General features: G+C 42.5%; 1 protein-coding gene across 2 annotated transcripts in view; it reads left to right on the top strand.

Annotated features, from left to right (window-relative positions):
- ADAMTS19 (ADAM metallopeptidase with thrombospondin type 1 motif 19) overlaps positions 1-12,732 on the top strand; it is a 119,458-nt gene that overhangs the window by 93,771 nt on the left and 12,955 nt on the right. For both annotated transcript variants that reach the window (XM_081930428.1, XM_081930427.1), the window contains exons 17-21: positions 2,634-2,791; positions 5,066-5,219; positions 6,346-6,481; positions 7,725-7,929; positions 8,967-9,119. In XM_081930428.1, coding sequence (XP_081786554.1) covers positions 2,634-2,791; positions 5,066-5,219; positions 6,346-6,481; positions 7,725-7,929; positions 8,967-9,119 — 806 coding nt within the window. The remainder of the gene's footprint in view (positions 1-2,633; positions 2,792-5,065; positions 5,220-6,345; positions 6,482-7,724; positions 7,930-8,966; positions 9,120-12,732) is intronic.

The raw sequence follows: 12,732 nt of genomic DNA, 5'->3' as shown, positions 1-12,732 counted from the left end.
GTGATGGAAAACAGACCATGTTAATTGGGATAATTGCTATTTTCCCAAGATATATGGGTGGAAATGGCCACGGAACAAGTTTAATAGTTCTAGTTTTTTCTTCAACTTATCTAGTGGGACAGAACAACTTCCACCAAGTATAGAATTTTGTTTCTGACAGCAGCTATCCACCTGTCTCTGGGAGGCTGACATCAGAGCACAACTATCCCCAATCTCATAATAATCATTTCCTGTTGCTTGTCCTTTGCTTCTGGGTACATTACTCTGATGCATACGTGACCTCTCTGGCACAGAGCACCCACCAGCTTTGTTCCTATGCTCCAATAATACTCAGGTTAGATTACTGCAGTTCATTGCCCATGGGGCTGCTCTTGAAGACTGTCTAGAAATTAAAGCTAGTGCAAAATTCATCAACCAGACTCATAACAAGGATCCTGTAATCCAAATATATAACACTTATTCTGGCCTGGGTGTGCTCCTTCTGATACATTTCCAGGTGCAATTCCAAGGGCTGGTTTTGCTCTGTAAATATTTACATAGCTTGGGACCCGTGGACTTTACATTTGAACCTGCCTTGCCTGTTAGGTCATCATTGGAAGCCCTCCTGTTACTACAAGAGAGAGGACCTTTTCAGTAGTAATCCCCTTCTATAGAATTTCTCCCCAAGGAGGTTTGCCCAGGGCCAACATTGTTATTCTTTCAGCGCTGGACCAAGAATTTCTTCCACTCCTAGGCATTTAATAGTTAACTTTCTCCCCTGTTGCTTGATGGTTTTTGTTAGTTTGCCATCCAAATGTGATCATACTGCTGAAGTTGGGGAAGGATATGGTGAATTGTTGGCAATTAGTTGATAAGCTACCAGAACTCCAAATTCAATTTTTGTTCTTTATCAGCCACTTTATACCACAAAGATCTCAAGGTGACTTGTGACAAATACAAAGAGTAAAATACAGAAAAGTAATAAGAATTAATCATGTACTATGAATTTATCTAATCTATATAATGTTGGATTTATGAAAGTGAACCTTCTAACACCACTTGACAGAGCTGGTATACGGTGTTCACAAACATTCTAACAGCTCAGGGAACCAAGTTTCCAGACAGTTTCCAGCTCAACGTCTGGGAAGGAAGAAAAAGTTGTCAGTTTGCCTGGGACTGATACCTCACACATGTCCTTGGGACAGGAGTAGCTTTGTGGGGCAGGCTGAAGTCCAAGGAGCTAGGGAAGCAAAGGGCCACCATGCTTGGCCAAAATGAGCAGAGCAGGCCGTGGACTAAGAATCAGAAAACTGATGGATGAGTCAGTGGAATGGAAAGAGCTTGAGGGGGAAAGACAAAGAAGTCGGAGAGTTTACAAAAGGAAAATCTAAAGAGCAAGGAAGGAATTGGACAGCCAAGGGAGGCAGGCTTGGAACTGCGAGCCAGGGAATTTCATGTGGCTGTGATATCAAGACAGCTTGATAAAGTTATTTTAACTTATGGGAATTGCATTGAAGGGAAATTATGTTACTTGTGGAAGACAGAAAACAACTGACTTGAGAGGAGAACAAGGACTACTGCCGTTATGTCCACCCCACCTGTCATCCAGTGTGATCTGTTCAACCACTACCACCATTGACCCTTTCATGCTCCACCTTCTTTTCCCATCCTGATGGCCCAGTTGACCAGCACAGCTGTAGAGATAACCGTGAGCCCTTCTGTGGGGCATACTTTGGGGCATGCTATTGAAAGATGATCTGGGAGCTCTGGGTTTGCAAAGGCCTCACAGCACAGATTGAAAGTTTGTGATTGACTTAGCCTAAAAAGCTCTTTCCCTTGATGGAAAGATGTGTCAATTGTAGCTTCTGTTGGAGTTTTGTGACCTGATAAGTTTTGTGGTAAGAAGATAATGAGGTGCAGGATGAGGTGAATGCGGGAAACTGAAGGTTGTAGCCAACTAACTACTACTCAAAGTAGACCCACTGAAATTAATGGGCATGACTAATTTGGGTCTATTAATGTTAATGGCTTTGCTCTTAGTAGAATACAACCCTGAGTTTTATCATAGATTGGAACAAATAAACCACCCATATGCTTCTTAAGGTTTTTCCCCAAAGCCATCTAAGCTACTTGCCATCACCACATCTTTTTTAAGTTAGTAATTTCAAAGCTCTATTGCTCAATAGCTTGTGTTCAAAGCACATTTTAAGATCCAGCTACGTTGGCACAGGAAGTTCACAGAGTGCAGTAATGAGATTCTATTGCATCTTCTTAGCTGCTGTTGTAATTAATTTTAAAATACCATGTTCTAGTGCATTCATGTAACACAAACAATGAATCCACAACGTATAGTTTGTACTATCCATATTGCATGATGGTGAACTAAATCCTGCAGCCCTTTATCTCAACCACTCACTATTTTATTGAACCCTTTCCTAAATATGGAAAGAATTTAGACAAATCTAAATATATGGCTTTTATCATTTATCCCAACTGGGAAACAGATAAAATGTTTTCTTGCTGAGATTTCTTTATTATGCTTATTATTCATAAATAGCTTTGTAACTGAACCAGTGTAGGAAAAATAATAATCTCATAGAACAATTGGAAAATGAACCATTTTCTTCTATACTGTTTCCCAATGTTATCTACAGCTCTCCGAGATGCCGGCAAGCAGTCTATTAATAGTGACTGGAAGATAGAACATTCTGGAACATTCAACATTGCTGGTACCACGGTTCATTACGTTAGGAGAGGTCTGTGGGAAAAGATCTCAGCCAAAGGTCCAACCACATCACCTTTGCATTTATTGGTATGGATGACCATTTAAAAACTATTTTATACTATAATAAATCTTAATATACTAGGGATTGATGGATAAGTCTATTTCTGGTCCATATGGATTTCACTTGTATTCATTGGTTAGTCTGTTCCATCCCGTTTCTGAGTTAATCTGCAATGGTGATGATGATTTTAAAATCTGCATGAAAATTCGTATTTGACAGTTGTATCCTAGTGTATGCATTTCTAAATGAATTTAATGCAAATGTGTTCAGTTTTTACACATTTTAGTACATTTTTTAGCTGAGAACAGTACCACAAAATTCAGAGAAATGTTAAATTCAGGGCATAATTATATAGATTAGGCCGGTTTACTTAAAAAATGAAGACCAAACAAAATTCCCTTCCACCCCTGGCAGGCAAACACTCACCATTTTTTGCAGCGAAGTATGGCAAGAATCTCTTCAAATAGAGAGATTTGTCAAAGACATACGTATCTACAGTCAGTGTGGGGGTTTCTACATAACCTGGACCATTAACTGAAGAATAAACAAGCTGATATCAATTCAAAATTGCTAGCACAAAGGAGCTGGATCGTTTAGGGACACATTATGGATTATAAAACGTTTCCTTCATAACTGCAGATATGCTCAAACCCTGGCAGTGGATAAAAGCTATTTCTATCTAGTTGTGCTCAAAGAATTTGCAGAACACATTTGCAAAGAACTATTTCCTCTTGAATAATTCTTCCTTAAATTTTGCTGGAGGGAGCTGATCTTTGCAAGTAATTATTCTCCCTTTCAGTGAAAGTGAGGTCCTCCCCCCCCCCCGATGTTTGTGCCTATAATCTTGGAATAGGATGGCAACAAGGCAAAGGGGGTTGAGAAAATGAAAAGTGAAGTTTTCATTATGGTGATAATCACTGGCTAAACTGGCAGTAGCTTTCCTTGTAACAACACAGTATTGACCAGTATTTGGGTCTAGAAAGAGTGTGTTGTCATGAAGCGAAATTATTCTGTGATTCAAATTTATGATGAAAAATGTATTTCTAAAAATAGAAGCTTACTTGAAGTTTTAAGTCCTTGGGGCAGGAGTTAGCACAATACACTTACGCTATATTATTGCAGTTTTAAAATGACTATTGCAGATAGAATCACTATGACTAAAGTTCTCCTGACATCTTAATGCTGGGTGATCTCCAGTGTTAGTCACACTCAGAGTAGACACATTGAAATCAGTGGACGTATGTCTCTTGATTTCAGTAAGTCTACTCTTTAGTATTGCTTAGCTGAATATTGCCCACTTTTTGCAATGCACACTTTGCTTTTGTGTTGTTGGTTTTAACAATGGATGGTGAGTATATGCAGATAAAGTTCTGTCTTCTCCCAGAAAATTCTGTTGATGACCATGAAAATTATTAAAGGGAAATATCCCTTGATCTTAGTCACTGCCTCCTGTTACAGTGATAATGATGATGATTATTAATATCCCGCCCATCTGGCTGGGTTTCCCCAGCCACTCTCGGCGGCTTCCAACAAAATATTAAAATACAATAATCTATGAAACATTAAAAGCTTCCCTAAACAGGGCTGCCTTCAGATGTCTTCTAAAAGTCAGGTGTTTATTTCCTTGACATCTGATAGGAAGGTGTTCCACAGGGCGGACACCATTACCAAGAAGGCCCTCTGTCTGGTTCCCTGTAACCTCACCTCCCGCAGTGAGGGAACCGCCAGAAGGCCCTCGGAGCTGGACCTCAGTGTCTGGGCTGAACGATGGGGGTGGAGAAGCTCCTTCAGATATACTGGACTGAGGCTGTTTAGGGCTTTAAAGGTCAGCACCAACATTTTGAATCAGGCGGATAACTATTACTTACATGAAATGTTCTGTAAGAATAGCCCTTTTAAGAGGTTGCCTGCATCCACAGGCAAAATTTAGCACTGCATGTATAAACCCTCTGATTTTCCCTATGAGAGTTGCCTCAAATGACTTCTGTAAGAATGTCAGAATGTCTGTCAGATGCAAGTCAGTGCTGCATTTCTTCATATTAACAAACGAAGCCACCTTGTACTGACAGACCATGGATCTGTCTATCCCAGTACTGTTGGTTGTCACTGCCAATCACTCTCAAGAGCATCAGGAGAAGGATCTCTTAAGCTGACCGTGATGGGGGGTTGAACATGGAAAAGATTTGTGCAAAGGATTTGCTCTGCCACAGAGCTTTACCTCTCTCCCCTCAAATGTAGAAATATCACCGTTCTCCAATGTGATATCGAGACACCCCGATTTTTTATTCTGTATATTGCAGGTTCTGCTCTTTCAAGATCAGAATTATGGGCTACACTATGAATACACCATTCCTTTGGACCCTCTGCCTGAGAATCAGAGCTCCAAAGGGTCGGAGCCTCTTTTTATGTGGACACACTCAGGTTGGGAGGACTGCGATGCCGTATGCGGAGGAGGTAATAATTCTCTAAAATCTGTGGTAGGAGCAAAACATTCAGTGGGTTGTGTGAAGATATGGTGTTGGTGCTGATGCGCTAGGGCTGCCATTATTGCCATTCGGACAATATCATGTCCTGGAAAGTTCAAAATATTTTGCTTATCTTATTCATTTCTCTTTCTTTCTTTCTTTTTTAAAAAACTGTTAGATGATACAGACTGATTTGTTTACTTGGAAATATATTTTTGGAGGGTGTTTTTTAAACTTCACAAAACTGCTAGTTCTTGACCTAAAATTCTAGTTGAAATCCATCGTCTCTAAAACATGCATGGAACTCCATGGATAAGCATTTGACACTCATTTCTAGGACACAGAATGCTTTTGGTGTGTACAGGTAAATGTACAGGTCGCGCCCCTTAATGGAACACTATGCCCAAACCATGGATTAACCCATGCTTTCTGAAGAGAGATTGCAGCTGTTTTGTTCTTCCCAAGGCATTTTAGGCATTTCAGCATGGGACAGCAGCTAAAGTCAAGGTTTGGCTTACAGTGCCATTCATGTCATTCTTGTTCCCTGTGCCCAACAGGTCTTTTGGGTTGTGTTTCTCAGAGGACACTCTCTCAAGCTGCACGACAGATGCAGTCTTGAAACTGAAGGGGTGGCCAAAAGCAATTTCTGATATGACAAGAGAACCTGCTGTTCAGAAGAAGAAGTGCAGGAAGTGGTTGTTTGGCCAGCGTTTTTAATCAAAGCAGCTGCCTGAGAGACCTTTTTTAAAAGAAAAGTGTCAGAGTTTGTCCTGCCCTAAGGTAACAAGAATCCTCAGAACCCCAAGTCGCCTCTTCTTCTTAGAGACTTACTAGAGGGACTCTTACTTGCAAAATCTGAGTCAGTACCAGATTACCAAATAGGCCCCACGCCTTTTCGGGACCCTGCAACAACATCAAAATAATATTGATTTGATCTTGAAAGAAAATTGCAGTCTTTCCCTCGCCACTTCCTTCTTCCAGCTGGGACCTGCTCCTAACTCAGCCACACACCAACCTGCTTCAAGGATTGGGCAGGCCAGGGGGCTGCACAGAGCCCGCCCACCTCTCCCTGCCCAAAGCTTTCCTTCAAAAACATCCCTTTTGTGTCTTACCAGGAGAAAGAAAGACAACAGTATCCTGCACAAAGATCATGAATAAGAATATCAGTTTTGTGGACAGCAAGAAATGCAAATACTTAACGAAACCTGAGCCTCAGCTCCGAAGGTGCAATGAGCAGCCATGCCAGACAAGGTGATAGTGAGTCATTATTTAATGAGTGTTTTAGTTGATGCTTATGCTCAGAAAGCAGGGACGCGAGCGATGCTGTGGGTTAAACCACAGAGCCTAGGACTTGCCAATCAGAAGGTCGGCAGTTCGAATCCCCGTGATGGAGTGAGCTCCCATTGCTTGGTCCCTGCTCCTGCCAACCTAGCAGTTCGAAAGCACGTCAAGTACAAGTAGATAAATAGGTACTGCTCCGGCGGGAAGGTAAACCCTCCTCTGGTTTGCAAGAAGCGGCTTAGTCATGCTGGCCACATGACCCGGAAGCTGTATGCTGGCTCCCTCGGCCAATAAAGCGAGATGAGTGCCGCAACCCCAAAGTCGATCACGACTGGACCTAATGGTCAGGGGTCCCTTTACCTTTACGCTCAGAAAGCACCTGTTTCTCACCTGGTGGGTGTCCCAGCTTAAATGAAAGAATGCCCCAAGGCATCTGCAATAACTCAAAAGATATCTGAGCTTATCCTCTCCTTTGGCTCTAATGCCTGGCACATCACTAGCAAATCTAGCCTACCGAGTAATTTCATGTGCGTCCTGAAGCCCTCCTCCCTAGGCAATTTTTTCTGATTTCTTCTTCCTGTTTCCACTCCAAGACCTTCAACAATGGCCCCACACCAGAGGGAGGAGGGTTCCTTTCGCAAAGGTAAAAAGAGCCTTTTTTTTGCTCCCCAGGGCAGTTCTGGGGTAAGTCCATCCTACACCAGTGCTGCCCAGCGGACAAAAATGCTGCTGAGTGCATGTGTGTGTTTGTTTGGGCAGGTTGCTAAGTTTGTACCTCCTCTCTGTGTGCTCTCAATGCCACCAACTGTGCTCTTCCAGAGAGTTCCCAGCCCTTTCAGAGCAGTTTTTCAAGGGATACAATGAGTTGCAGGGAAGAGGAAGAATCTGCAAAGATCACCTCCCACCCCCTGCATCCAGACAGAGCCTCTGCTTGACCTGTGTCTTGCTCCAAAGGAGCCCTTTGTTTGCAGAAGAGTATTCTCGAATCAACCTTTTGGTTCTTAGCTGCTGTAAACAGCACTGGATAAAAGCATGCAATAGCGGAAAGAAGGCTGTAATTTGAAAGTTAAGACGCCGTTGCCTCAAAATTGAGGGCCGATGACCCTCAAAAAGCACGTGTGTTGCGTTTATCACAGAGGTCAATTTAAAATGTGTCTTAAACCTCACTAGAACATATTTCGAGGAGTAATCATGCTTTGACCTGCATTTACAGATGGATGATGACAGAATGGACTCCATGCTCAAGGACATGTGGGAAGGGGACGCAGAACAGACAAGTCGCCTGCACTCAGCAGCTTCGAAACGGGACTTTGATCAGAGCCCGTGAGAGAGACTGTCTTGGCCCCAAACCCCCTTCGGCGCAGCGCTGTGAAGGCCAGGACTGCATGACGGTGTGGGAGGCTGGCGTATGGTCCGAGGTGGAGTATATGCATTGTTTTTCTATGCTTTTATTTTCTGTTCATTTGTATTACCTACATTCGGGGAGAACACAAAAGTTGAGTTTGTGATTTATCAGTGAATGCTGCAGAATTTTGCATATGCAAGTATGAGAACGAAACAACTCCTTATGTCTAATTTGGGCCAGTTATGAATGTATATTTCTCTCACATAGCACGTGCTGTGCCCAGTGCTATTTTTGTACAAAAAGAGGTGCTGGAACTCAGCAGGAATGCCTCCCTTGTTTTCTTAAAATGGCAATAGCTCCCACCTGAACTGAGTTCTGGCAAGTTCCAGCTGAAAAGGTGTCCTGGCTATGCCAGTTAAAGCAAAGAACAGATATATCACATCAGCAGTGTTCATTTTCAAGCAAACTGATCCCCTAAATAGATGAGGCTAGCTAGCCCCATATCCCCCCTCCAAACCTTGGCACTGTGAAGTTGGGCTCAGGGAGCAAATAGGAACATTGCACATTAACTGCATTTATTGTCTGAATCCTTCCACAATATTTTCTTGTATCTGCTCTTTGCCCATTCAATTTCATTTTAATGATTGCATTTATTAGGCAGAAGAAAGAGAGAGCTATAGATCTCTGTAGGGATGTGGGTGGCGCTGTGGTGTAAACCACTGAGCCTTGGGCTTGCCGATTGGAAGGTCGGCGGTTCGAATCCCCGCAGTGGGGTGAGCTCCCGTTGCTCTCTCCCTGCTCCTGCCAACCTAGCAGTTCGAAAGCACGTCAAAGTGCAAGTAGATAAATAGGTACTGCTCTGGCAGGAAGGTAAACGGTGTTTCCGTGCACTGCTCTGGTTCGCCAGAAGCGGCTTAGTCCTGCTGGCCACATGACCCGGAAGCTGTACACTGGTTCCCTCGGCCAATAAAGCAAGATGAGTGCTGCAACCCCAGAGTTGTTCATGACTAGACTTAACTGTCAAGGGGTCCTTTACCTTTTTATAGATCTCTGTGCAGAATGCCATGATGTGTATTTTGTGTGTGCATCATTTTAAACACCTTTTTACAGTGCTCTGTAAAATGTGGAAAGGGAGTACGCCATCGGACTGTAAGGTGCACCAATCCTCGGAAGAAGTGCGTTTTGTCTACAAGGCCTAGAGAAGCAGAAGACTGTGAAGACTATTCCAAATGCTACGTCTGGAGAATGGGAGACTGGTCTAAGGTACAACATGCTTTGTACTAGTGCTATGATGTTATATTTATTAGCCATTGTCAAATATTCTACAGTTCTTCTCCAATGAAGGACAAGACCAGTGCAGACTGAACTGAACAATGTGGTAAAGTTGTCACAAGGCAGATAATAGATTGGGGGTGGCAAACCTGTGGCCTTTCAGATATGTCGAACGCCATTTCCCATCAGGCCCAGCCCCTCCCCTCTAAAAAAAAAATCCCCTCTCCCTCTGGCAGTGTTTTAACTGTGACCTTATAGCCCACCAAAGTCCAGAGTCAGATCCTGAAATTCACTAAGTCTTTTTGACGGACTTCCAAGCTCATCTGCAGCACTGTAAGAAATAGAAACCTGTTGTTATTTAAAGAATGCCAGTTTGCATCGCATGTCGTTTTCTATATGCTCTTTTCTAGACTCTTTATTTGCTTCACTGCTCTTTTATATGTAAAGATTTGCCCTTTTGAAAGTGAGTGAAATTAGGAATTTCCCAGACATAGCCGGAATACTGCAGTGTCTGGGTGGATACAGCTAAAATGTCCGGCGAAATCCAGATTTTCACTTTTTAAAATCTGGCAACCATAGTGAAATCTCCTTGCAGATCACATAACAATTTAAATTGGGTGTGTGTGTGTCATTTGCAGGTTTTTAACCAGAAGCATTTTATAGTCACCTTTGCAGTTACACTGCTGTCATTTGTGAACTTGATTAAAGCATCTATCTCGTGCGGCTGTAAGGGAAATGAGCAGACCAGTGTGGATATTCAGCTGAATTGTGTATTTCGCAGTCGAGATTTTCAAAGGTTTCTATCAAAGCAGTATGCATTTTAAATTTCTCGGCAGAGGAATGAGTTCAGCTTTGACATGTTTCCTGTCTTTTTCTCTCCGTGACTAAACTATCCCACCCTCAAACTAGTGCATAGCAACATGATGGTGCAGCTTACATGGTAATATAGCTTCAATTTGAAAAAGAAATTGAAGAGCCATATCCTTGCTCACTGCTGATTGTCTGTGATACAGAATAATTAGTGCAGCCTTCTATCACCCTCGGTTTTGCTCTTTGGGATTTTTTCCGCTGGACATTGATAGGAAGCTGTTCTTTTGAGAAATGCCAAGTTCTTGTTAAACGGGTGCCAAAATGCAGCTTGAGAAACGCAAATGTCACATGTTGCGACAGGAAGCTTAATCGGATACCATTTGGCTTTCTGTTTAGGGTTTAGCATCCCTTTAACTTTGAACTTAGAGGATTGGTAAAATAAACGACAATGTGAAAAGTAGAGCATAAGACAGTTATTACCAAAGCAAAGATATTAAAAAATGGATTTTAAAATGTTTCAGAAAAATAAAAGATTATAGGTTTCTATTGTTCAGCGGAACAGAAGACAGATAAAAGGGATGCTAAACTTGTTCCACAAGCTCAATGTATTGTGTCAGGTTCTCTGAAACTTTAGCATTAGGTCTTTAATAGATGCTAGTAGCAAACAAAGTGGCTCTAAGCGGTAAAGTGCTGGCAACTAACGTCAGTCTGTGTTGTGTGCCTGTCATGGTGATGGCAATGTGGGATCCAGGGAAAAGCAAAGCAAGCTTTTTTAATTGTCTTGGGTCAGCATTCCTAAGTGGCCCTCCGTGGGGTACAATTTGCACACAATTCAATGTATAAACCAGATTTTCTTAGGCAAAAGGAGCTTAGTGGTAGAAAGAACTGGAAGGAGCTCAGAGTTAGGATGCTTTTCATATTCATGAGGACAAGTATTGGAGGGCTTTTTAAAACAGAAATAAAAATGGGCATACCAATTTGAGCTGCGTCGACTGGCACCATCATGGAGTTCATCAGTATTCAGTTAAGAGGCTATGCAAAGAGACTAGGAGGCTGGAGGCACTGTGGCCTCTGAGCTTATGTTGACCCTGCCATAATGCTGTATCTCCCCTTGTCCCTAGGGATAGAGGAGAACTGCAGTTTGGTTAGGATTTTAATGTGCACCTGCCTTATTTTCATTTTCCGAAACCCAGCTTTCCTTTTAAATTTGCACTTTTCCGACTTTTGCGATCTAGTTGGGCAGCCAAATAGTGTGAAGGAAAGTGCACTCGGCGGCAGAAAGTGTGCAGCAAAATGCATAATATTTAGGGAAAATAACATAAACCATGCATTATATCCGGTGAAAATCCTTGCAGAAATGTGTATATAAGGCAAAAAAAAATTTACATAGTGTATATTGGGGGGGGGGTGCACTAAAATTCTAATGGAGTATTCGTCATGAAGGCTTTTTGTTTTGTTTTTTAAATGCAAACTGATGGAGAGGGGGAAATGAGATACAGAGAGAAAAGGAAATGGATAGGTTCATCCAGCCTGCCTACCTATTGCAGCTGTATGTAACAGATCTCCATGTGCAACTAGCAAGGGTTGAAAATATGATGGCAGTAGCAGTGAGGAGATCCAGTTACCAATCTTGATATGTGAATAGTTTTAGCGATTCATATCCAAGACTCAAACTGTTGCTGTTTCATCCCCCTTTGTAGCATACAGGTAATGAGTAGCAGAAGGAATTGTTCTTAGAACCTGAAAGCTGACACAGTAGATTGCACTTGGGGAGGAAATGACTCTTTTAGTCTGGTAGCACCCGTGCTCTGGGACTCTCAGGCGGGCATTTTCGTTCTACTGCTCTCAATGCCTTCCAAAATCTTACTTGTTTCAGCATGCCAACCCAGACGGTAATTTTGTTATACGTGCTTGCTTTTATATCATGTTGATTCCCCCCACTATTTTTATTATGTCTACTTGTTTTTTTTTCAAGTTTGTTGACTTCATCAGAATTTTTTGATAAGCAATGATTGAAACTCCCATTGTACGAGGCGCATTTTGCGACAGGGAATTTCACTAGCGCGAGCTGTTTCTGGGCACAGTACTGTGCCTAAGATTTCAGATTAAAACTGCCACTGCTGGAAGGAAAGGAGTGTCAGAAGCTCGTCCTACTCTTGAGTAGGACCCTGGCAGAGACACATGCCCGACTGGCATGTTCCCTCCCGCCTGGTCAATTGTTTGGGAGCTTCAAAAGCTTTCTTCTGCGCAAACATCACAGTGACTGATGCCAACAGACATCGGCACACTTAGGGATCCGCAGAGTCTTCGCAACTTGCATAACAGACCTCAGCAACTCAGATTTCGGCTAATCTACTTTATTTACATATAAACACACACGGAGCACTGCAACATGGCTCCCTCTCTCTCTAGCATCAGACAGCAAAGAGAAAGAACAAAGGACAATAGTCCCACTTCATGGAAAACAGTAACACAAACATCCTGTCTCCATCACTTCCCACTCTGTGGAGTCAAAACATACACCGTCATGTGATAGACAACAATCCCATGACTGCAATCATGGAGCAGGAATTCTAACAAGGAGGACCTTTTTCTACCTCCCCACTTCCAGGTACTCTCTGCAGACTGGAGAAGAGACCCTCTGAAGAATATTAGGGGCGTGGGCAGTGGCAGGACTAGACCATGTGGAAAACAAACATATTTTAGCTGCAGTTCAGTCATTTTCAGCTTTGTATTCTTTTTATAAAAAAGTGCACATAGACATTCAGTTGTTGCGCCCATAACCTGGGTTTAA

This window comes from Podarcis melisellensis, assembly GCF_964234715.1.
Source record: "Podarcis melisellensis genome assembly, chromosome: 11".
NCBI classification, from domain to species: Eukaryota; Metazoa; Chordata; class Lepidosauria; order Squamata; family Lacertidae; genus Podarcis; species Podarcis melisellensis.
This window is presented reverse-complemented; position numbering and strand designations above follow the sequence as displayed.